Source organism: Citrus sinensis, chromosome 3 (genome assembly GCF_022201045.2).
Source record: "Citrus sinensis cultivar Valencia sweet orange chromosome 3, DVS_A1.0, whole genome shotgun sequence".
NCBI classification, from domain to species: domain Eukaryota; kingdom Viridiplantae; phylum Streptophyta; class Magnoliopsida; order Sapindales; family Rutaceae; genus Citrus; species Citrus sinensis.
This window is the reverse complement of record NC_068558.1, coordinates 44,668,198-44,692,959: the sequence shown is the minus strand read 5'-3', so window position 1 is coordinate 44,692,959 and position 24,762 is coordinate 44,668,198. Positions and strand designations below refer to the sequence as shown.

Genomic DNA, 24,762 nt, shown 5'->3' with positions numbered 1-24,762 from the left:
AATGATGAATTAACAGATAATGATGTAGATGAAGAGCTCATAAAAAAAAATTGGTTTTAAAAATTTAGAAACTGATGAAATTTATTATTTGGGACAACAAAATGAAATTTTAGTAAGAGTAAGGAGATAGAAAATAAGAAATAGGAGAATGCTGTACTGAGACTTGAGAGGACTTTTGAGTTTTGACCCGGAAGTAAAGGGCCCGTTAAAAGCCTCAAAAAAATGACGAAGCGTGACATGTAAGGAGTTTTGCAAAGGAGAGGTAATCCAGTGCATCATCGCAATCCGTTTGCATCCTCCCACACACGTAATCACTTACGATCAGATGGCCATAAATTGCAGAAATTTTTTCATTTGGCGGGAGATTTCTTAATTCTTCACCTCTCTCTTCCCCAAATCTAGGGCAAAATCAAATTCTTCAATTTCTTGCTACTCTCACTTTTTCTCTCTCCCTCTGTAAAATTTCAGTTGAACTACGCCGGTCACTAAAACGATAGGTCATGGAGGACCAGCCTCTAGCCCCCGAAACTACAACACGACGCTCCGTGAGTTAAATTTTTCTCTCTTTCCCTCCCTAACACACTCTCTCTATCTCTAGCCATATATAAATATTGAACTGTTTAGATATACAGAAAAGGAAGACAAATGGAGCTAGTACAGAGAATCAGGAGCGGACCAGCGACGCCAGTGACCAGATGGAACCCTCTGGTCAACGCGAGCATTCGCCGGATGATTTTGAAGAAATTCGTCCTAAAACCAAGCGCAGCCGTGCTTCCGAGGGGACAGCCGCCTCTGCGCAGAGTATTGAACTAAGCTTGATCGGTAATTGAACTACAATCTTACGGTCTCTAACAATTTGACTTGTATATGTTTATGATCTCCATGATGTTTGATTTGGAGATTCTTAGTTACAATCCTGGCAACCTTTGTTGGGAGACCAGTTTAATTTGCTCTGCTGTGTATTATATGGTGATCTGTTTAGTTTGAGTGTGAATTATATAGTCTGTGAACTTATGTGAAGTGGGAAATATGCCTGTCTGTACCCATTTCAATAGAACTACATATTTTTTGTAGAATATGATTAATTGTGATCCAATAATATTTCACTTCTTATTGTAATATGTGTGTTATGAAATGATGATATTTTTCAATACATTGATGCAACTGCATAATATCATGTAAAATGAAGAAAAAAAGGGGAATTTGAATATTTTAGAAGTTTGATAAACATTTTACTGCAACATCCGCTGTGTTGAACTTGTTTGAGGTGTTCAGCTTCACCAGCCTATTGCCTAAGATTTTCAAGCATTAGGTTTATGGTGTAAAATAGCAGAGGGAGCATTTAATGTGCCATAAGCTCTATATTCTTCTTCTTCTTTTTTTCCCCTCCTCCCTCTTCCTTGGCTGTGCTTGATGTGCAAGCTTTTGAATTTTGTTACCTGTCAAACCTTAAGTTGCAATGCACTCTGGGTCGTGATATTTGGATACCATTACTGATTTTCCTTAATTCAGTTTTGTCTTGTGTATGTCATCAAGTGCATCATCCTTTAATAGGGTTTTTATTGAGTCATGTTGGTAAGCAGGTTAATTTTATACTGTAATCTTTTGCAGAGGTTATTAAAGGCAATGGGAAACTCATTCCTCAAGTGGTTAAGCTTTGGGTTGAGCGGTATGAAAAAGATGCAAAACCTGCAATAGCTGAATTGTTGACAATGCTATTTGAGGTAAAACAGATATTTTTAGAAACATGATGCTAAATAAAAAAAGAAAGGGAAAAAAAAGATAAATTGAAATATGTCTATAAAATGATTCATGAAGAAACTGACTGATAGGGCATCCTTGAACAAATACATGATGTTCAACTTGATTTTGGAATTTTTGTCTCTGTTTGTTTAATTCTTTGAATTGTGAAAGCAACTCATGGGCCGCCAGATATTTAAACTTTAATTTTGAAGTTGTGAGTTATGAACTAATTGTGTAAGCACGTAGAGCTAATCGCATGAATAATGATAAGCAGAATTGCATTATCATGTGGAACTAACAGAAATTTTATGTTCACAACTTGGTATAGGCATGTGGAGCTAAATATTATCTACAAGGAGAGTCTCTGGATGAGATCGATGTTGATGATGTTGTTGTTGCTCTTGTGAATCTTGCTAGAAGAGTATCCTAAACTTTTGCATTCATACATTTTCTTTTATCCTCCCTACAAACTCTCTACTTTTTCTTCGCATGAGAAACTAATATTTGGGAGATTTTTCTAAAACTTCTTTATGTAATAATCAAATATTCAATGTTCTCTTACCTTCATTCGTCAAGTTTCGTTTACCCAAAGTTTTGGCTTAACTTTTGTGGAATCTTAGGGGGAAGTCGAAGATTATCAAAGCTCGAAAAGAAAAGAACTCAAAAACTTTAAAGATAATCTTGTTTCGTTTTGGGACAATTTGGTTGTTGAGTGTCAGAATGGACCATTGTTTGACAAGGTTTTATTTGACAAGTGCATGGATTATATAATTGCCCTTTCATGGTTGGTACTCACAACAGTCGTATCGTTCTTAAATTGTTAGATTTAATGTCACTTGCTTTCATCAAATTTAACCCAGTTTCAACACTGAACAGCACTCCTCCAAGAGTTTATCGTCAAGTTGCTTCGTTGATGGGTCTCCAACTTGTAACATCCTTTATATCTGTTGCAAAAATGCTTGGTGCTCAGAGAGAAACTACTCAGAGACAGTTAAATGCTGAAAAGAAGAAGCGAGTTGAGGGGCCTCGTGTGGAGTCATTGAATAAAAGGTTGTCAATGACTCATAAGAACATAACTGACCTAGAGGATATGATGCGCAAAATATTTACTGGGTATGATTCTATGATGATATTATTAATAAAAAATGTAGAGCAGCAATATAATCTTTTAACTTATATTTTATGTTGTTTTTGAAGGTTATTTGTGCATCGATACAGAGACATTGATCCAAATATTCGAATGTCATGCATACAGTCACTTGGTGTGTGGATTTTGTCGTATCCGTCATTCTTCTTGCAGGATCTATACTTGAAGTATCTTGGATGGACGCTGAATGATAAAGTAATGTTTTTAATTGATTTTCAAATGTGTGTTTGTTCTGCTAATGTGCCATGAAAATCTAATGTTTTTTCCCTCCCATTTCGCATCCAAAGAGTGCCAGTGTCAGAAAATCATCCGTTCTTGCACTGCAAAATCTTTATGAGGTGGATGATAATGTGCCAACTCTTGGTCTATTTACTGAAAGATTCTCGAATCGTATGATTGAACTTGCTGATGATATTGATGTTTCAGTAGCTGTATGTGCCATAGGACTTGTGAAACAATTACTTAGGTAACTCCTTCAAGAATGTTCCCAATTTTAATCTCATCTATTGCTGAACGTTTCTGCTATGGCTTGAGAACTGAAAATGGATCTTGCTCTCTCTTGCAGACATCAGCTCCTACCTGATGATGACTTGGGTCCATTATATGATTTGCTTATTGACGATCCTCCTGAGATTAGGCGTGCCATTGGGGAACTAGTGTACGATCATCTGATTGCTCAAAAATTTAATAGCTCCCAATCTGGATTGAAAGGTTCTGACTTTTCTTAGAATCCAATCTTACCATGTTTATATAATAATTATGTTGCTAGAGCGCTAATGCTGTGACAATGTTCTTTTCAGGCAAGGATAATGACTCTTCTGAGGTCCACCTGGGCAGAATGTTGCAAATATTAAGGGAGTTTTCAGCAGATCCAATTTTAAGTATTTATGTTATTGATGATGTTTGGGAGTACATGAAGGCCATGAAGGTATGTTATAACTTTGTGAAGAATAGAGTTGGATTTGGGTTCTTTGGAAGGAAAGATAGATCCTGCTCGACCTGGCCACTCAATAGGCTTGGTCTTATGTTTTGAACAGGCTATTGGGTTTCGTTGGAAAATTCTAATTTTAGCTAAGAGTGATGTAAGGTAATTCTACCAGTAGCATAACCAACCTGACCTAGATTATTGAAGATGATGTTAGAACAACTGTTATCTAAGGTTGGGAGTTTAAGCAGAATTTTAGCTTTAACAGTTAGGGTTATCTAAACCCTAAACCAGATCCATCCCGCCCCATATTGTATTAGCTGTGATGGTCTATTGCCTATAAATTTCAGAATGTTTGGAGGAAAAAACTGCCACACAGTAGCTAGTTGTCTAATAGAAATATAAAACTATTGAAGATTGGACTTACATAGCTTTAGTGATTTCTACTTCATGTAAGATATATTTTATTGATTATCTGTTGATTAAGACAGAAATGTTTACTCGCAGGATTGGAAGTGTATAATCTCCATGCTTTTGGATGAGAATCCATTGATTGATCTTAATGATGATGATGCAACGAACTTGATCAGACTACTCTCTGCATCTGTCAAAAAGGCCGTTGGAGAGAGGATTGTTCCTGCTTCCGACAACCGAAAGCCTTATTACAATAAGGCTCAAAAAGTGTGTTTGTTCAAGCTTTTATTCCTTAGTTTTTTTTGATAAAATCATATTTCTCCATATAACTTGTTTTATATACTTTACAGTATTCTTTTTCTGTTGATATAGAAGGATTGTTTGTGCATAAATATTTTATAAGCAAACAATCTTTTTAGATTTTATGTTGAGTGATTGGAGATTTACAGAATCACATTGAGTTAGAACGCTAGTGGTGGCCATCAAGTCATGATTCTGTGCTCTTTATACTGTGATCTCGGATATGCTTTTTTGTTATCTATTTGTACCTGTAACAGGGAATTGTCTTCACTTAATATGACTTTTCATTCCACTTTAAAGAGTTCTAATTTTTATTTCTGTATAAATTTCAGGAAGTATTTGAAAACAACAAACGGGAGATAACTCGTGCCATGATGAAGAACTATCCTCGTCTATTACGCAAATTTATGGCTGACAAGGCAAAAGTGCCATCATTAATAGACATTGTCATGCACATGAAGCTTGAGCTTTATTCCCTAAAGCGAGATGAGAAGGTGGGTTGGAGAATTGTTTGTAAATTCAAGTTGTTAGATACCATTTGCATTCTTGATTATAGTGAGTGCTTATTTTATTTTTTATTTTTTTCAGAGTTTTGAAACCATCCTTCAGCTTGTCAACGACGCATTTTTTAAGCATGGTGAAAAGGAGGCACTACGATCTTGTGTAAAAGCTATTAAGTTTTGTTCCGCGGAAAGTCAAGGAGAGCTGCAAGATTCTGCACGCAAGAACTTAAAGGATGTTGAAGATAAGCTTATTGCTAAGCTTAAATCTGCTATTAAAGCAGTTTTGGTGAGCTCTAACTTGGCCAATTTAAATTGATTCTTGGCTTAACAACTAAAACATGACATGCTGCATATCTGCAGGATGGCGATGATGAATATTCTCTTCTTGTAAATTTGAAAAGATTGTATGAGCTTCAGTTGTCAAAGGCTGTGCCAATCGAGAGCTTGTATGAAGATCTTGTCATGATTCTCCATACTTTCAGAAACTTGGATAATGAGGTATGCAAAATGCCTATGATAAATAGTGATGCATTTTGTTTTTCCTTCCCCTCTTGAGATCAGTTGTTCACTTGCTCATGCTTAATCAGGTGGTCAGTTTTCTGCTCCTCAATTTGTATTTATATCTAGCATGGTCTCTGCACTCTATTATAAATGCTGAAACTGTCTCTGAAGCATCCTTAGCTTCTCTCCTGCTAAAGCGCAATACTTTGTTTGAGGAACTTGAGTACTTTCTTAATAGCCCTTCTGAAGTTGAAGAAGGGAGTAGAGTTGGAAATCAACTAGCTTGCAGGGTAAGCAGTTTTGTTTTTTTTTTTCCTCTCTCAATTCATAAATATCAACTACAGAAATACTGCAAACATGTTTTGCACTGACTTCTGTAGCATTTGATCTAATGATGTCTATGATGTATCTCAGGTTTGTACTATACTTGCAGAGATGTGGTGTTTGTTCAGAATGACAAATTTTTCTTCAACAAAGCTGAGCAGGTTAGGATATTGTCCAGATATACCTGTTCTTCAAAAGTTTTGGAAACTTTGTGAACAACAGCTCAATATCTCAGGTACGTTTTTTCTATTTGTGCCGCAGTGCCGATATCTGATATTTTAGACTGGTTAAGTTTTGTTTATCCATCCAAGATCTTAGGTGTAAGGCATTTTATATAGTGGATGCCTTGGTGAAGGCTGATTTACTGACTACCCCTTATATTTCATGTTGAGCACTCTTGTGGGATTATTTTAAAAGTTTATAGATCATTGTTCCATTGTCTATTTCACAGATGAGACAGAAGATGAAGATGTGAACAAAGAGTATATTGAAGAGACAAATAGAGATGCTGTTATGATTGCTGCTGCAAAGTTGATTGCAATTGACTCAGTACCTAAGGTGAAAAGCAAGATATTTATAAAAACATAGCTGGTAGGAAACATATTTTTTGAAAAAAAAAAAAAACAAAAAGAAATTCAGTCATATTTGTCCTTACTATTTGAACATGGGGTAGTCTGCCGCTCTCTGCCGTGCCCCTTCTTTTTTCAGTGGGTAATTGGACAGGAGATTTGGATATTTTGTGTAATCTGTAGCTGATGGTTTACATTCTCCCATGTTTGGGTTATTTACTTACTATCTTTCGTTTCAACTTTCTTTGAAGATATATTTACATGATGCAGCTATGAATGCAGGAGTATCTTGGTCCTGAGATCATTTCTCATTTTGTGATGCATGGAACGAATGTAGCAGAGATTGTTAAGCATCTGATCACTGTTCTGAAGAAAAAAGATGAGGATGTCTCCACGATCTTTTTAGAAGCCTTGAAAAGGGTAGGGCTGATTATTTATTTATTTATTTATTTTGTGTGTGTGTGGAGGTGGTGTGTTTAAAAAATGGGGAATTGGATTCATTGACAAAAATGCAACTTTTATGTGCTATTTAATGTTGTGTTCTGATTTGAACTGCTTATCTATGACCTTTTGACATTTATTTCCATGTGCGATTAGTTTATTATTTTACAAATAAAACATCAAGGTAACAACTTATTATTCATAGTAAAACAAAATGCCTGTGTAAGTTTTAGTTGTGTTTTAATTTTCTAATTTGACTTTTTTGCTTGAACTGACCATTCTAAATGTTCTGTAGTGTATGATTTTCTTAATTTTCACTTTTTCACAGTAATTGATTCATTATTTGAGGACAATTAGGAGGAAATGTTTCTATGAAATTTTACCTGATAAGAAAATTTGTTTGGATTCATCCTTTTAGATCCTTTTATAGATGAGAATTTGTCAATATCATTTGTAGGAAGCATGCTCAATCTTCTGTTAATATATTCTATCTTGCATTTTGAACGGGCTTTTCTGTGTTTATATTTGACTGATATAAATTTTGCCTTATTTTGTATTTAAATAGGCCTATCAGCGTCATGCAGTGGAAATTTCCAGAAGTGATGATAAGTCCTTGACGGAGAAGTCTTTTGTAGAATGCAAGGAGCTGTCTTCTCGACTTTCAGGAACATATGTGGGTGCTGCAAGGAATAAGCACAGATCAGACATCTTGAAAACTGTCAAGGAAGGTATTGATTATGCATTTCTCGATGCTCCAAAACAGCTCTCTTTTCTGGAATGTGCCGTGCTTCATTTCGTCTCCAAACTTCCCACACCTGATATCCTGGATATGTAAGTGTTTTTCTTCTAATATGATCATTTATAACTGTTATAAGTTATATCTTAAATAGGGCAGTCTATTTGTTGTTGAACTCTAGTGCATCATTTAGTACTTTTTATTTTGCATGTAGTCTAAAGGATGTCCAAATACGAACGGATAATGTGAACATGGATGAAGATCCCAGTGGCTGGAGACCCTTTAAATCATTTGTTGAAACTTTACGTGAGAAATATACAAAGAATGAAGGAATTCAAGGTACCATTGTATTCTTAACTTTTGTTTAGTCTCTAATTCTTGTGGATCTGAAGTGAGAAGGTTGATGATTTGTTTCAATTCTCCTTGTGGCTTTGCTGTTAGCCACTGCTTTTTCTCACTTTCTGAATTTTCAAATGCCACTCTTTTTTCTTTTTTCAATTATTTTCTATCCTTTTTTTTCTCATTTAAGGACATGGCTCCTTTATGTTCGGTGGTGGTTGAAATTGATTGTAATTTCAAGTGGCATGGAAGATGATAGTAGGCTTTTGGCAAGACTACCTTGAATCTGAATTGCTGCAGTTTATGTTTGCACTTAACATTGTTCAAAAAAATGGTTTAACCTTTCAGTGGTTTCTTATGCATGACTTCCTTTGGTTCAAACATTGAGCTCTTCCTTACCGAACATGTCCTTTTCATTTATTTGCAAGGAGGCACTAGTTTTAAGATAGTGTTTGATAGCTAACATAGTTAATTTGTTGCAGAAGAGAAAGAAGCGGTTACTGTCAGACGTAGGGGACGTCCCCGGAAGAAGCGCAATATTGAGGGAAAGAGACTGTTTGATGAACACAGTTCTAGCGAAGAAGAAGATTCCATTAGTGCATCAGACCAAGAAGTTGCTCAAGATGAAGACGATAAGCAAGAGGAGGAAGAGGAGGATGAGGCTCCTTTGATACACTCAATTAGGTCATCAGCCAAATTGAGGGCATTGAGAGTTTCTCGAGAGGATAATAAACTCCAGACAAAGACAACTTCTGGAAGAACATCAGGTATGACATGTAATTATACTCTGCTGGGAATGAACAGCAAATAATGTTTTCTAACCACTCTGTATGTAGAGTAGGGAGTACACATAAGCCTAATGAAAATCTTTGTAACTTTGATCCACTCTCTGAATGAAAACCAATTAGGCCCTTCTTTTTTATCTTTATTGATTTCTTCTGCTAAAGCCTGGTATCTATTAGATCTGGTTATTTCCATTTGCCTAATTTCTGTGTGGTTGACTAATTAGCCTTTTATTGTGCAGGGGCATCCGGCTAACAATATAATTATCTATGCACCTGTACAGATATTATGGGATGGGGGTAGATCATAGCGGTAGCTAAGGTTTTGGAACAGGTTGTCTCTTTTTGTACATGTATCTTCGTCGATGAAGCAGAATCCTCCACAGCTGGAAGTTTGTTAATGATGCTGTGCTTCAGTTTGGGCTTTTGTCTCTGTAACTGTTGCTTGCTGTGGAGATGTTGGCTGGCTTCCCTGCATCTTGTTAGACAGTTGTGGCTTTCTGAGGCAGGCAATTTAGCATAAACTGCCGCCTCAAAATGGAGAATTTTCTGGATCATTAATGATGATCTTAATTTTTCTCATTTGGCTTATGCTAGAGGATTTGCATGAAATGTTCATTGAGATTTGAAGCAGTTCTTGGTGTGCATCAGAAATAAAGTCAGGATTGAAATGCCCAGGTGCAATCAGTTACATTCATAATTTAAGCGGAGTGATGATTTACTTTGACGATAATTTTTGTTGTACATGTTCTCAATTTGAAGGGTGCGAGTAGATTGCTCAACATTTAACCTGAATAATTTTACCGGTTTACACTGCTCATAAATTTTGCCTTTCTAGAAATTTATAATCGTAGAGAACAGCAGTTGTAATAACATGACAAACCCATTTAAAGAGTTGAAAAAAAAAGTATAAATACATTCACATTAGCATTTAAAACTTGGAACTTTTCGATCCGGCATACACATTTAAAGAGTGAAAATATGGAGCTGGTTAAGTTACAACCCAACATAATCATTTATAATTTCCATTCCTGTTGTTGTGCACGTCATTCATCGTTTGTTTCTTTGTTCAATACCTGTAATTCAAAGCAGTGCTTCTCAAATCCCACTTTCCAGTTAAGCCATCAAAAAGATTTCTTTTGAAACCCTAGTCATTAAAAATCTCTTCCTAGTTCCTACCTCTTAAATTCTAAAACCTTAGTACAAGCAACCATCCAACACCAAATGTGTCATCAAATTTCACTTCCATCAACCATAACCATAAAAAATTTCTTAGGATCAATTTCTTTTTACCCCCGATTAGAATGAGCAACATTTACTTTATTTCTAAAAATATGGAAATATCAATTTACCTTATTTTCATTCAAAAGATAAGGAGAAATAGGGGTGTTGATGATTATTTTTTGAAGATTGTCATTCTAAATAGGGATAAATTGAAGTTTACCCATTTTCTTATAAACTTGGAAGTTGACTGTCATACATCAGTACATTGCCATTTTTTAAATCTTCATGGACCGCGGACACAATCTTACATGAAAGTCATGATGAAGTTAAGTAAAGGTATCCCCTCCTTAACATGACTTGTTATTATGTATCTAAATTCTAAATGTCAAGGTCAATTTTCAAAGAATGGTTAGAAAGCAAATATAACAACAAAATCCATTTCCCTCTACAATATATCCTATGTGCAACGAATTTGTGGTTATCCAGTAAAACATCCAAGACTCTGGACCAGAAAATCAAATCACATATTCTCAGGGAACAAAGAATCAGCAAGGGAAGAAAAGGATGTGAAATCTGTTATTTGCATGGAAATTCTTCCATATGCCAAAGAAAAGGATAAGACAAATACATGGGAAAAGCACACAACTGTATTACTCATATATCAGTACCTGAGAGCATTCCTTCAGAGAATTTAACTGTAGAAAATAACATATATTGATCAAATTCAAACTTTTCCTACCCCTTTTTAGTACAATAGATAACTTCCATTTAAACATCTTAAATACCCAGGCTAATTTTGGATAAAACAAAACTGCAAAACCTCCTCATGGAAAAAAAAAAAAAAAATCTCAAGATGGTGAGTAAATCACAAAGTACCGATAAACAACAGAAAAGCTAATAAATCATCTCTTTCCAGCAATTCTTAATAAAGGAGAGATGATACCCTGTATCTCTTGCAACGATTGTTGTATCCTTATCTCTTCCTCGACTGACCGCTTAAGATTTCTTATATGACCCTTCAACGCATCACAAGTTCTAATGTCTTTGGCCCGCATCTCAAGAACCTTTTCCATCAAACCTATCAACAACCCCGAGTATCTAGGAACTGTTGAATGCTTCTGCATGAAACTCAACAGCAACCCAAGCTCCTCATTATCCAAATTTGAAACACATTTCATCAACTTCTTCCTCGCCACTAGCTCCTCCATGACAGCCACCACATTTTCCGGATTCTTTCCATTCAACACAGACACCAATGCTTCCTTGTGCCTAAACTTCTTTAATAACTTATCATGCTCCCCCAATTTCAACTTCTTTGGCCTCACAACTAAATAATCCCCTTCACTTGGCTTGTCACTTTGCCCTCTTTGAAAATATCTGAAATAAGTAGGCCTCAACATTGGCTTCTGAGTCTCCACTCTCCCTAAACTCCAAAAATTCTCAATTCCACTCTCAACATTTTCCTTCTTCTTCCTCCTCCCAGCAAATATAGTCCCATTAGACGTGCCTATAACTCTTGTCATGCAATCCGGCGAAAAAGCAACAGACATAAGAGGAGCCGGAAACCTCATAGAATGGGTAACCTTCATTTTCCCATAATCAAAAACCTTCATATAACCATCCAAAGCCACACTTAAAATCCTATACTGCATTGCCTCCTCTCCACTCTCATTCCCAACTCTCCCCACACAGACGGATGTGACAGTCTTATTATGACTCTCCATTGAATACACCATCTTCCCTCCTCCAATCAAATCCCAAATCTTCACACTATTCCCACCGGCTGTTGCAATCAATCCACCCGATGGCAAAAACATAACGTCCTCAATCGGTTTCCCATGATTAACTTCCATCACCGACTTTGAATTCTCAACTCTCACATCCCACAACTTCACAGTGTGGTCATAAGATCCAGTAACAAACATATCCCCATTAACAGGAGAGCAATCCCCACATCTAACGTAATCCTTGTGTCCAAACAAATCCAAAACCACGCTCTCCCCAGCAACATCCCAAAACTTAACAATACCATCATCACCACCAGACACTAAATGTAACTTATCAAGAAATGGGTACTTAACGAAACGCACCGGCCGGGTGTGAGACTTCAAACGACGAAGTGGGGTCCGCGATTTGACGTCGAAGACTTGGATGAGACCTGAGAGATCAGAGGCGGCAAGGAGGGACCCGTCGGGGCGGAACGAAGAGCAGGTAACGACGTCTTTGAAGGAGGAGATAGCGGAGTGTTTCTCGAGAGTTTGTGAGCTGAAAAGAGTGAGAGAGGCTGAGTGGGTAGCAGCGAAGAGGTGAGATGTAGTCGGAGAGAATACGATTGAATTGATTGACGAGACGAGACCGGGGATTTGGTGGGGTTTAAACGAGGACCAGTACTTGGATTCTGGGGTTTGTGAAAGGTTTCTGGGTTTTGGTTTTAGCTTGGGTTTTACTGGGAAGTTTTTGGATACTGTTGTTGGTTGTTGGCTGTCGTTTGCTATCGCCATTGTTGAAGGTGGTTATGGTAAGTGAGGTTTAGGGTTTTGGTTTCCGATAAAGAAGTGTTTGCTAGGGTCTTGAGTATTTGCTGTTTTCTGAAAAATAACACTTCTTATAACTTGTTCAGCAGAAATGTCAACTCGTAGTTTGTAGACTTGTAGGTTAGAGCAACTTAAAATTTTACTCTTTAAATTTCAATTTGTTTACTGACGTAATAAATAAGTGTATAAAAAAATATAATTTTTTTTAAAAAACTTACTAAATAAGAATAAATTAATATTATTTTAATTAAATCTTTTCCACTATCAAATTGTATTGTTATTATATTTTTTAAAATAAATATAAATAAGGATTATTGCAGCCTTATTTTTTCAATAAATAATAATAAAATATTAATAAAAGAGGAAAAAACTCACTCGACCATATTGAAGAGTGAGAAATAAATCTTATTTGAAGAATCTAAATTAACGTGTCTTTTAGAGTGTTTAATATTGATATGGCTCTTCAAATAAGAAGTATAATCTTATTTAAAGAGTCTTTTGGAGATGCCCTTAGCAAACATAGCTAGCATACTTCATCAATGTGATTTTGACAAAAAATACCCTACAAGATTTTAAAATGAAATTTTTTTAATAAATCTATTTAAGAAAATTTATCACCAACCTAATTGGTAAATTTTGATTTTAAGTTAGTTATATAAGGAATTATACAAGAACATTTAATATTAATAATTTTTTTGGAAGAAAATATGTTTTCATTAAAGAACTAAGAATGAATATCATCATATGGCGCAAATATAAGGTGACATCAAGTTTAAGTATAATACATATAATAAGATTTTAGACTCAAGCCTAAATTAGGGTGATCCCTAACAAAATATAGTTACACAACTAGTAATTTCTAATATTTAAGAAGAGATTAGAAGATTTCACACATTAAACTACTTAAGACTTGAAAGAATTTTACAGGTTAGCATACTCACATTAATTAATATAAGTGGAACCCCTTTCTAATTAGAGAAAGAAAATTTATAGTGTCCAATAATATAATAACCACAGCACAATGCAAACAAAAAAATATAAACAAACAAAATAAAAATTATAAAACCTTATTAGTAAAGACAATCCCTCTCAAAGCGTACACCAAAAAGCCTCTTGATATACCGTCGCCATAGGTAATCGAACCTCACTGCACTACTATTAGAGCCACTTTTCAACTCCAATACTAGTATACCCTCCCAATCTAGATATTGATATATTTCAAATCCGACTTATAAGATAATACTATTTACAGCCATTGAAAGAACCTTATAAGGAGAATAGAACTAACACCCAATAACCATGAGAAAAAATAAACCTCCAAAAAAATGTAAAAAAAATAACAAATTTGCTAAAACATTAGAAAAACTAAAAGCTATAAAAAAAAAAAGTAGCAGACCAAAAAATAGAATAGAAAGAAACACATGAAGTTTGAGGTTTTTGTTTAGGGAAAATTTGAATTGTATCCAGTCATTTGATGCCAGTGAACCTTATTAATCTAAGTGCATCTAACGACTGAATATAATTATAGCACGATACCACAGTTGTATCGTAACCTGATCTTTTTGTTTATTGTTTATTATTGTAAATAGTTTATTGTTTTGGGTGGGGGGAGGGTACGAAGCGTCACATTTTTTCTGTCTGGGATTCATCGAAGGTTATATTTAAAAACTAATTTTTAATAAGACTCTAATTCACAAGATCTCTTTCTTGGAATAAAATAAGACCGTATCAAGCAGATACAACACATGTAAAACTAAAAATGCAAAACAAAATAAAAATAATTAAAAAAAAAAACAAATTCAAGATTTCGCGATGACAAACCAGCTTTTTGTTATCATACCAACGACATAAAAAAAATGGTAGATTAGTCTTAATTTTGCAATTTCAACTCTGTATTTATTACTTGTCTACAAATCCAATCTCAGACGTGTACTTTACAGTAGCACCAGAAAAAGAAAAAAAAAATTGAAAAACCCGCGAAATTATCTTTTAATTATCTGTTTTCTTTTTTCTTTTTGGCGCTCTCGCTTTATTTGGCAGGTAATCGATAGTTTTACCGTTAAACCTTTTTATATCTTGTTTTGTTTACCATTTTATTTATTTTTTTAATTTTATTGTTATAGTGTCTGTTAATTTAGTACTACAAGCTACTCTCACTGAGAGTCTCTCAGTGTTTTTAGGGTTTGAACGTTCAATTCACTTTGCTTGCTCGAAATCTGGGGTTTTATGATGTGGGTTTTTGAGATTTTTTAAGCAGAGGTTATATAAACATACTTGTATTGGTACCAGATTCTCAAAAATGAAACATGCAAGGGAAGAACCGTTTGGTAATGCTGAACGAGTAAGTACTTTTTTTACCTAAATATTTATCATTTTTTTAATGTTTGTTTGTTTTTAATGATTTCTGCTCTTCTTTCCCCTGGAATTATAACTCGACTAAGTATTTGTTTGTTTAAATAAACAGGTCATTGACTTGATTTCAGCAGTTAATGAGTTGCATGGGTTTAGCTCTCAAGAGCTTAATAAAATACTACGAGACTCTGAGAATTTTTCGATTCACTGCTATAATAAAAAAGGATCGTCAATAAAGGTAGAGCGGCAGCTGCTGCAGCACTAATGCTTTTATCATTGTTATGCTCTAATATTTTTCTAATTTCTTCATTTACTTGTAAACTACCATGCATTATTTTGAATTATGTTGTATTTCAGGTTGATGTGGAAAAACTTGCAAGATTTCTTCCTTTACACCTCATTGCAGTGCTTATATCATCTGGCAGAGATGAGGAATCATTTAGATATTTGTTACGTGGTATTCGGCTTTTGCATTCCTTGTTGGATCTAACATCTCGGCATATTAAACTTGAGCAGGTTAGCTTTACTGGTCCTTGCTAATTTTTTTATTTTATTTTGTTTTTGTTAGGTCGTTTTTTTTTTTCTTCACTCTTTGAAGCATTCCAACAAATTATGAATCTAAGAATACCATTGTTATTGGAACTGAAGTTTGGGATTACAGTGTCAAGTATTCATCTTATATTCTTTTGAATTATTACTTCAATTGGAGTCATACACCGTTCATTTTTTTAAGCAAGAAAGAACTTGCAGTAAATAGTGTGGATTTATTAAATAAAAAATCATTTATTAGATAACAAAATCCTCACCTGATTCAGAAAGCCAACTACAGTCACCATCTGTTCAAGCATATCCATGTAGCTGAAACAGAAGAATTTCTGTCTAAGCCCTGGTGACAAGTCTTACAACACCTAATGAAAGTAACAACTTGTATGAATCAATAGTTTTTGGTATCCTTAACCAGTGATTAAAATTGGAAAACAAATATCATAGGATTCTTTAGGCTGGCGTCTACAGGGGTAGCTGCAAAGCTTATGATTTGGGGGTGGAAGAGCAAAGTCTTCCTCTTCTCATCTGAATGTTTACATGTAAGCTCGTGGTCTTGCAAAACGAGGGAGAAGGTTAGGAGCCATTCTCAACTAGAAACTTCTACCTTCATCTTTGGGCAACCATTTTGGTTAACCGACCTACGTTCACATGTGCAGGTGGAACTGCCACTGTGTGAACTTTGAACCAATGACAGGGTTTTTACTTTTTTCAGTATCATATTTCCCCAGAAATTATATTGTTGAACCTAAAATTTTAGTCGTGCACACGTGTGCATCTGTACAGATGTATGCATGTACGTTGCAATAAGGGGACATAAATATTGATGCTTTAAATTGTCCTGTCAGTTGCTTGAAATTGCTTGTTATGCCAACATAACTTTACTTGCCTCTGAGCATCTTTGTGAATTTGATTTCTATTTCTCTATTTCTAACAGTGAAATAATGTGGGATATTGTGTACCTCGGGAGATAAAGCTTTCACAGAGCAGCTTTTCTCCTAATATTTCATTTTTTTTTTTAAATGCCTGCAGATTTTGCTTGATGACGTAAAAGTTTCTGAGCAGCTGCTTGATTTGGTGTTCTATTTACTAATCGTTCTTGGTCATTACAGACAGGTTGTTTTTAGTCTGTTTTTTGTACCTTTCATTTTCCATGCTATGTATCAGTACTTAGACTTGTTTTCTTAATATAGGACTACCACGATTCAAGCCCCATGCTCATGCTGCATTCAACACTAGTGGCATGCAGTCTATATTTGTTAACAGGATGTATATCTTCACAGTGGCAGGATCTTGTTCAAGTAGTACTGGCACATCCTAAGGTACGATTTAGCCCCAGTGATTGGTTTAGGCTCATAGTCAGGGAAATTCAGGGCCACAAAAATTGCGTGGTTTTGGATTGCCATTTGTTGATCTTTTGATTAAACCCTATTTTGAAGTGTTCCACATGGCAAGGCATTTATGTAAGGCTAATAGTTAGGGTGATCTTGAACTCTGTGTTACAGATTGACATATTTATGGATGCCACTTTTGGAGCTGTACATGTAAGCATCATGTTTCTTCAGATAAAACTGTCAGAACAACATTCTGATGTCTGCCTACATCCACATGAACAAGTGGTAAACTTCATCTGCCAGCAATGCGAAGCTTCTTTACAGTTTCTTCAGTCTCTGTGCCAACAGAAAGTGTTTCGAGAGCGCCTACTCCGGAATAAGGTTTCAAGTTAGAATTCCCTTGGTTTGGTTGAAATGAGCTGATGTGCCAACTTATTTTTCTATTTTACTTTGAATCAATATCAGATATCCACATTTTTGATTTATTGCACAAACAATTTAGATGTATCATGATAATAATATCTTGTATGACCAAAGAAGTCTAGGTTATTGTGATTATGGAATAACGTAAAGTTATCATAATTTTTTCATATTTAAATTGAACTTCTCTTGGGCCATTCTCTTGATTTAGATGATTACTCTGTGGAGAGACACGTTATTTGATATTCTCAAAGATAAATCATAAGTTTTCATTGTTTAATAAAATCTCTGATTGTGGTCCTATTTCAGGAACTTTGTGCAAAGGGTGGTGTTCTTTTTCTCGCACAATCCATCTTGAAGTTAAGCATTATGCCACCATTTGTAGAGTCGTCCACGGTTGTGACTTCTGTTTCCAGGCTGAAAGCTAAAGTCCTGTCTATTGTAAGTCTAGTTGCTGAAAATGCTTAATTATACTAGAATGCTTAAGTTACTTTTTTTATGTACTTCACCTTCTTCATATCCAATGTGAGTGGACATTATTCATTTATTTCATTCATGACTTTGTTTATGCAGCTCTTGCACTTGTGTGAAGCAGAAAGCATTTCTTACCTGGATGAAGTTGCCAGCTCTCCAGAAAGCCTGGATTTGGCAAAGTCTGTTTCTTTAGAGGTTGGCGTTCTGGAATTATTCAAAAATTTGTTAGAATTTGATGATGCTAGCATTCTTACGGAATATCGATGGTGCTAGTGCAGCAGGTTGGCTCGTTCTGTGGAGGCTGACTGATATGACCTTCATTTCTAGTGGTTTTGCCTAAAAGCCTTCTGCATGAAAGTTGTTTGATGAATTATTGCTACCCATTTTGTTGATTTTTCATTTTGCTCATTTCTCACTAATTTATCAGGGCACTTAAACTCATTGTCCCAGTATGGTTACCTCTTTTTGTTTATTTTGAAAAGAGAGATGTTTATTTGGGTAACAATAAAATTGTGTCTGGGTTTTGTTATTTACTCTCTTCTTGCCATTAATATAGAGCTTGCTTTGTAGAATTCCTATGGATTCTCTTTTTTAATATGTGAAGCATTTTCTTACAGTCAAGATGCTTGATTAATATAATTTGTCATGATGTAGGTTTTTGACTTGTTGAGGACTGCACTTATAAAGGATCCTAAACACTTTGGTTCTTGCATGGGCAGAACCTACCCAACAGGGCTTTTGCAACTTAATGCCATGCGTCTAGCTGATATCTTTTCGGATGATTCCAATTTTCGATCATATATTACAATGTGTTTTGTGAGTTACTACATTCTGTACTTGCCTTACACGTCCACTGTTGCAAAACTACTGCAATGACTTTCTAAAACTACCATTTATGATCTTTCAAAGATAATTAAAGCTATATTTTCATGATCTGTAAAAAATCACATGTTCTACAAATAACCAAACTGATTTGATTGTGTTAAAATGTGCTAGGTATCTACTCGATTGTCAAGTAATTTTGACGCCTATGATGCAAATACTAATAACTATTATGCTTGTAGGGTTTCATGACATGCTTGTTAACTTCTTTTTTTCTTTTTTTCCCCTTTTTAATGCATATACTAATAATTATTATGTTTGTATGGTTCCATGATGTGCTTGTTAACTTCCTTTCTTTTTTTTTTTAATCATTTTACAAATGACTCCAGACTGAAGTTCTGAGCGCAATATTTTCACTATCTCATAGAGATTTTTTGTTCATTTGGTGTTCTTCCGAGTTCCCCACAAGGGAAGAAGATGCCACTGTGGAGTATGATTTATTTGCAGCAGCTGGGTGGGCTTTGGATACTGTTTCATCGAGTGCAACAAAAGTAGAATTCTCATTAATCCAAAGTAGTATGCCTCAGGCTTCATATGCACATAATAGAACATCGTTATTTGTTAAAGTAATTGCAAATCTCCATTGTTTTATTCCCAATATCTGTGAAGGTCAGTTCCTGCTCGAGATATTGTTACATTATCACTAGCGTGTTTTTCACCATTACTAGAGTTCCTTTTTTTTTTTTATCCACAGAGCAGGAGAGAAATCTCTTTCTCAACAAGTTCTTGGGGTGTTTGCGAATGGATCCATCTAAAGTGTTACCTGGGTTTTCCTTCACTTCTGGTCCCCAGAAAGCTTCCACTGTTTGCAGGAACCTTCGTAAGTGTCACTTACTTTTATAAAATGTATGTGAGTGGTGTATTTTATGTTGACATAATTACACATGTTCTGTATTCCTTACAAGCAACTTACATGTGTAGGTTCATTGTTAAGTCATGCTGAATCTCTGACTCCTATTTTTCTGAACGAGGAAGATGTAACTCTCTTAAGGTGATTGTGGACTTCATCTGTTCTTTGTATTTCCTAGGAGTTTTTGTTAAATTGGAGAAGAATGCCATGACAAAATTTTGACGGTTTTTGCAATGACTGTTGAGTAATTATTCTTAAATGTGGCAAATTTAAATTATTCTATAGGATAGGCTAGTGCAACCATTCTAAACTCAATTTTAGCAAACAACCATTTCATGAATTTGTTTCAATAATACATATGAATCTTTGTTCCAGTTGTTCCTAAGACATATTTTTGTTGAATTGTACATGGCATTTTTCCTTCATTGCCTCTACCACTCTTGTTATCAGCTTTCCTATTTGTTCTTTTGGTGCATTGAACTTGAACTAAGCCATTTCTTTTTATTAGTATACTCGTTGGTACATGTTTCACTTGCTCTTGATTTTATATAAGTGTTATCTCATCAGCTGTGTCTGTATATATGGTTCTATACACTAAGATGCATGCATTAACATATGATTTTCAGTTTAACTTTATTGGCTGTGTGACAATTAACCTTTGTTATCACTTAACCTTTTGTTGCTAACTTTCTATTGCAGGATATTTTTTCAGCAATTAGAATCATCCATTAATTCTGCTGAAATTGAAGGCGATCAAGTTCAAGTAAAGCATTTTAATCTAACATTAATTTCCTTTATATTTTTATTTTTTTAAATGTTTCACATTCTATTTATATCACCTGAGGAGAAAGTATTTAATTGTGTCAAATTATGCATCTGGAGCAAATTCAGATTCAAGAAAGCAAATTTGAGGAATCAGTTTCTTGTGATAAGTTCTCAAAACTCAATCTTAGTGAGCATCATCAGGTACTGTAAGCCATTTCATTTTACTCCTGCAATTGTTATCACTTAGATGTCTGATGCTGGTGTCAAACAGAAAATTGATATATCAATTTTGTCTGGTATCTAAGCCAACTGAGGAGATTCAGTTCATGAGACTGGCCGTAGAATTTAGACATGGTTGTCTAGAGGCCCAGTGCAAATTCTGTAATATAGTAATATGCTTATTTTAACATTCATTTTCAGTGATACGTATGAGATGTCTCAAAAAATGTTTCAAAATGACAGCTCTCAAGTTTACTGTAGTAATTTGATGTACCTTTTATTTTTCCTAACCAATATGGTAGCCTGAATGGTAAAGTTTGATTTATGTTAGGAGGCTCAGAGCTCAAGGGGATGCCAATCACCAGTACAAAGTAAAGAACCTTCAAATCTTCTTAATAATGCAAATGGCGGTGATCTGAGAGAGGAAATGTCAGAGAATTCAGCTTTTCAAGAGGACAGATTTGATAGCAGAAGTAACCTTATGGATCAAGGGGATGATATGATGAGGCAAGATAACAGAGAAAATAAAGATAAAGTTGGTATGCCTGGAAGTTCAAGAGAAGTCGACAAAGATGTCCAGATTGTTGGAAGTAGCGGTTCAGATACAAGTCCCCTGGGAGGAAAGAATTTTGTTGATCAAGTGGAAAATGTTGAGTTTCCAAAACCGAATGAGCCTATCAAAGAAAGTGTGTTTGGAGGAGTTCAAGAGGAGGAAAAGGTTGAAACTGTTCAGAGTGAGGAAAAGCAGCAGAGAAAACGGAAGCGAACCATAATGAATGATAACCAAATGGCACTTATTGAGAGGGCCCTCTTGGATGAACCTGATATGCAGCGAAATACATCTTCAATACGATTATGGGCTAGCAGATTAAGTCATCATGTGCGTAATATATACTTCACCCTTTATGAAAACTATAATTAATTTTTTATAGCCATTTATAAATTCTGGAGACATCTTCCTGAAAGATCGTACATCATCTTTTCCAGGGTTCTGAGGTTACATCTTCGCAGCTGAAAAACTGGTATCTCATCTTCCTTTCATTGCAATTGACATTAGAAAATAAATGAAAATTTGTCCTCTTTGCAATCTTTGATATGACTATTCACGCTAAAATAGATAATAAATGACTAATGGAAAAATTCTTTTGTTTCTTACCTGGCTATCTTAGCACAGGAAATTGGGTATATCCTAGCACGTCATTGTTTTTATGGTTTTCAGTGGTTAAGAAATTTTTGTACTTTGCATCATCAACAGGCTCAATAATCGGAAAGCCAGACTAGCTCGTGCTAGTAAGGATGCTCGTGCATCTTCAGAGGCTGACAATTCTTTTACTGGAAAGCAAAGTGGGCCAGGGTTGAGGCAATCACATGACTCACCTGATAGCCCTGGAGAAGATCATCTCCCATTAAATTCAAGAGGCACTAGAAGCACATTGAGAACTGGTGCTGATGATAACTTGGAGGCATTAACTGATATTGTTGACATTGGCGCATCTGAATTTGCTCAGCGTAAGGCGGGTCAGTTGGTTGTGCTTTTAGATGGGCAAGGAGAAGAGATAGGCTCAGGAAGAGTACATCAGGTGTATGGTAAATGGACTGGAAGGAACTTGGAGGAATCAGGGACGTGCGCTGTGGATGTGGTTGAGCTAAAGGCTGAGAGATGGGCGCCTCTCCCGCACCCATCGGAAGCTGCAGGTTCCTCATTTGGTGAGGCTGAAGCAAAGCTTGGGGTAATGAGAGTTTTGTGGGATACGAACAAAATGTACGGGTTGCGGACTCGAAACAAATGATGTTAGAAATAGCTTCACAGAGATTTTGTTTACCTGTAAGCTGTAAAAAAGCATAGCTAGTACAGTTACAGTTAATAAACTAGTTTTAATACTTTAAATCAAGAGCAGATCCGTTTCCTTTTTTCCAGTGAATGATAATTGATTGATACGGAAATGATCTCGCAATGTCTATCACCCTCGGCGTTATGGGATAACAGTGGGTCTTTATGGCCCACAGAGCCCGGGGTAATCTAAACATATCGTATCATGTGTTTGGTTTCAATGGTGTTGCTGGAGAGAAAACATGAGGCCCAGAATTGATATCTGCCAACGCGCAAACAGAACGTCAGTTTGAGGGTGCCTTTAGGATTGATGTTGGATAGTTATAGTAGTAAAGTGTTTAATAAATATTGGTTACTGTAGTTTCAAAAATATATTGATATGATTTTTTATTTGTATAATAAAAAATTTATTATATTTTTAATAAATTTTATTAAAATTATTATTTAAAATTTATATTTATTAAATATTACTAATTTTTATTTTATTGTTATAACTTTTTTTCTATAGTAAATATATCTTAAAAGTTACAGTACCTCAATCTAAAGCGGTTAATTGTTTCATTTACCGCCTGACAGCATGGCACACAAATACACTTCTTTTAGGAAGTGTTTGTTTCGCTTCCTTGGTTCAACAACCAATTATGCCTAGGAAATAGCCAATAATGATTGCTTGTTTGGCAAACCATTTTCTTCTTCATCTATGTGCATATATTGACTTCACTATGCACATTTGTGAGTGTGTGTGTGTGTGTGTGTGTTTAATCAAATGTTTGGCAATGGATGATCAATCGATTTATTTTGGATTTCTTCCAAATAGTGGAAAACAAATAAATTCAATCCTTTTTAAGTTAAAACTCTAAATAATAAACTTAAACAAAAAAAAATAAGTGTAGAACTAATTGAACCAATCACTTTCTTCTTTGCACTATTTTTTTAATTAAGAATTTTATTATCAAAATAATTTTGATAAAATTACTTAATTACCCTTTCTTCGTTTTTCATTTTAAATTCCTTGATTCTCATCAATTCTTTTGTATGTTTTCTTTTAAACTATAAATAATTAATTTTTGTGTGGGCTATTATAAACTAAGAGGAGCAAAACTTGTTTAACAATTTTTTATCAGCAAGTTAATGAATATCAAGAAATTAATTTTTACCCATCACAAAAGCCAGTGAATACATATATATGTATGTATGTATGTATGTATGTATGTATACATATTATATATAGAAAGTATAAAATAGATATTATGATTTGTTAAGAAAGGCAAAAAAGTAAATCCAACAGAAAGTAAAATTAATCTTTCGTTTGTAAAACGTGAGAGTAGAGAGAGATTATGCAACAATGAGTTGAGAGAAAAAAAAATTAGTGATTTTTATTAAGAATTTATATTTTAAAATAAGGATAAAAATAAAATTTTTAATGGATTCAAATAGCCCCTTTGTTATCCTAATTCAAATTGCTTTCCTTCCTTAAAAAAAAAAATATTGTAGGTTTTCTTTTTTCAAGAAAATAAAAATGAAGTTTGCTAAACGCCAAAGTTACAATCTAGAATAGAGTGGCACGTGTAAACAAATAAGGCGCGTGCAAATAATTGCCGCCTCAGAAGAGGAGTATCAAAGTATTAACAACGAAGACAAAGCATCAGACTCAGGGCTAATTTCAAAATTCGGCCTGTCCAGTTTCGTTTCATATCATGCGAAGGGTGCTGCTTTCGGCAGATTCTACAGCCCCTACATCTCATTCATGCATGTGTGAGATAAATAAAATTATCAATTATATAATAATTTTTTAAAACAAATATACACATATCAGATATACATTAAATAAATATAATATAACAGAAGTGTCATAAAATCTGTCGTTTATTCTTCTACTCTTAATTATTCTCGTACTGTTAATTGAGATCCCAGGCATGCGTGTTTTATAGTTTTGTGTTAAAACGAAACTAACAGGGGGGGTGCTTGGAGTCAGAACAGCCGACCATTCCTCAGATGTTTGTAGAAATGACTGAATGAAAATAGAAACTCTGTTTTAGCTGCAGGTAACAAAGGCTGGCCGTGAATATGATTTCTCTGAAAGACTTATCACCAGCAGCTCAAAACAACATAAACACAAAGTTCATAGTTCTCGACAAAATGAAGACCGCAGCAATGGAAGGGCAGAACAAGACCTGCTTAGCGCTCGTGGCTGACGAAACGGCTGCCGTTCACTTCCAGTTCTGGCAAGACGAGTGTGATGCATTTGAGCCTGGTGATATTTTACGCTTGACTAATGGCATATTTTCTTACGTCAGAAAAAGTCTCGTGCTGAGAGCAGGCAAGAGAGGCAGCGTCCAGAAAATTGGAGAGTACACAATGGCATTTGTGGAGACGCCAAACATGAGTGAGATTCGTTGGGTTCCTCATCCCAATGATTCCCACAATAAGTATGTGCAGGAATCTGTTATTTCTTCTCATTCGCGTATTTTCCCTCCAATGCCTTGAATGTCATGTCATCATCAGTCCCTTTAATGATTCTTCTCAATTAAAAGTCAAAAAGAGTTTGATTGTACTTTCACTTCTATTTCTTTGAATCAATCAACATCTACTTAGTTTTATCAAGAAAGA

At 35.0% G+C, this 24,762-nt stretch overlaps 4 protein-coding genes across 10 annotated transcripts; 3 read left to right on the top strand and 1 right to left on the bottom strand.

Moving 5' to 3' along the window:
* The first annotated feature begins 271 nt into the window (after positions 1-271).
* Positions 272-9,548, top strand: LOC102621685 (sister-chromatid cohesion protein 3). 3 transcript variants are annotated; one of them, XM_006479779.4, is made up of 22 exons: positions 278-545; positions 633-822; positions 1,612-1,724; positions 2,072-2,164; positions 2,364-2,527; positions 2,620-2,856; positions 2,941-3,085; positions 3,178-3,356; positions 3,456-3,601; positions 3,691-3,818; positions 4,323-4,496; positions 4,862-5,023; positions 5,118-5,318; positions 5,393-5,530; positions 5,620-5,823; positions 5,948-6,092; positions 6,309-6,415; positions 6,709-6,846; positions 7,433-7,698; positions 7,818-7,942; positions 8,425-8,709; positions 8,967-9,548. In XM_006479779.4, the coding sequence occupies exons 1-22, from the start codon at positions 501-503 to the stop codon at positions 8,978-8,980; spliced, it is 3,399 nt and encodes a 1,132-aa protein (XP_006479842.1). In that variant the 5' UTR covers positions 278-500; the 3' UTR covers positions 8,981-9,548. The 3 variants fall into 3 exon arrangements, with proteins under 3 accessions (XP_052293952.1, XP_006479842.1, XP_006479843.1); XM_006479780.4 differs by having other exon boundaries at positions 625-822; XM_052437992.1 differs by lacking the exons at positions 7,818-7,942; positions 8,967-9,548 and having other exon boundaries at positions 272-545; positions 8,425-8,591.
* Positions 9,549-10,577: 1,029 nt separating this feature from the next.
* Positions 10,578-12,537, bottom strand: LOC102621396 (protein SLOW WALKER 1). The gene has a single exon (XM_006479778.4). It carries the CDS (start codon positions 12,447-12,449, stop codon positions 10,851-10,853), a length of 1,599 nt encoding a protein of 532 aa, XP_006479841.1. The 5' UTR covers positions 12,450-12,537; the 3' UTR covers positions 10,578-10,850.
* Positions 12,538-14,201: 1,664 nt separating this feature from the next.
* On the top strand, positions 14,202-22,213 carry LOC102620367 (hypothetical protein). 5 transcript variants are annotated; one of them, XM_052437995.1, is made up of 18 exons: positions 14,202-14,522; positions 14,772-14,823; positions 14,947-15,072; positions 15,192-15,350; positions 16,410-16,493; positions 16,571-16,699; positions 16,883-17,092; positions 17,441-17,572; positions 17,705-17,800; positions 18,260-18,421; positions 18,817-19,096; positions 19,182-19,307; positions 19,409-19,478; positions 20,037-20,100; positions 20,229-20,303; positions 20,662-21,201; positions 21,309-21,343; positions 21,577-22,213. In XM_052437995.1, the coding sequence occupies exons 2-18, from the start codon at positions 14,782-14,784 to the stop codon at positions 22,109-22,111; spliced, it is 2,865 nt and encodes a 954-aa protein (XP_052293955.1). In that variant the 5' UTR covers positions 14,202-14,522; positions 14,772-14,781; the 3' UTR covers positions 22,112-22,213. The 5 variants fall into 5 exon arrangements, with proteins under 5 accessions (XP_052293955.1, XP_052293953.1, XP_024954589.1 ...); XM_052437993.1 differs by having other exon boundaries at positions 20,653-21,201; XM_025098821.2 differs by having other exon boundaries at positions 14,654-14,823; positions 20,653-21,201.
* Positions 22,214-23,734: 1,521 nt separating this feature from the next.
* On the top strand, positions 23,735-24,749 carry LOC102619405 (uncharacterized). Its single transcript, XM_052437121.1, has one exon. The coding sequence runs from the start codon at positions 24,220-24,222 to the stop codon at positions 24,637-24,639; it is 420 nt and encodes a 139-aa protein (XP_052293081.1). The 5' UTR covers positions 23,735-24,219; the 3' UTR covers positions 24,640-24,749.
* The last annotated feature ends 13 nt before the right edge of the window (positions 24,750-24,762 follow it).

Coding starts and splice junctions, on each gene's coding strand:
- LOC102621685 (XM_006479779.4), top strand. CDS start 501: ATGGAGGACCAGCCTCTAGCCCCCGAAACTACAACACGACGCTCC. Junction 823..1,611: donor TATTGAACTAAGCTTGATCG/GTAATTGAACTA, acceptor AATCTTTTGCAG/AGGTTATTAAAGGCAATGGG. Junction 2,857..2,940: donor ATGCGCAAAATATTTACTGG/GTATGATTCTAT, acceptor TTGTTTTTGAAG/GTTATTTGTGCATCGATACA.
- LOC102620367 (XM_052437993.1), top strand. CDS start 14,782: ATGAAACATGCAAGGGAAGAACCGTTTGGTAATGCTGAACGA. Junction 16,700..16,882: donor TAGTACTGGCACATCCTAAG/GTACGATTTAGC, acceptor TCTGTGTTACAG/ATTGACATATTTATGGATGC. Junction 18,422..18,816: donor CATATATTACAATGTGTTTT/GTGAGTTACTAC, acceptor AAATGACTCCAG/ACTGAAGTTCTGAGCGCAAT.
- LOC102619405 (XM_052437121.1), top strand. CDS start 24,220: ATGATTTCTCTGAAAGACTTATCACCAGCAGCTCAAAACAACATAAAC.
- LOC102621396 (XM_006479778.4), bottom strand. CDS start 12,449: ATGGCGATAGCAAACGACAGCCAACAACCAACAACAGTATCCAAAAAC.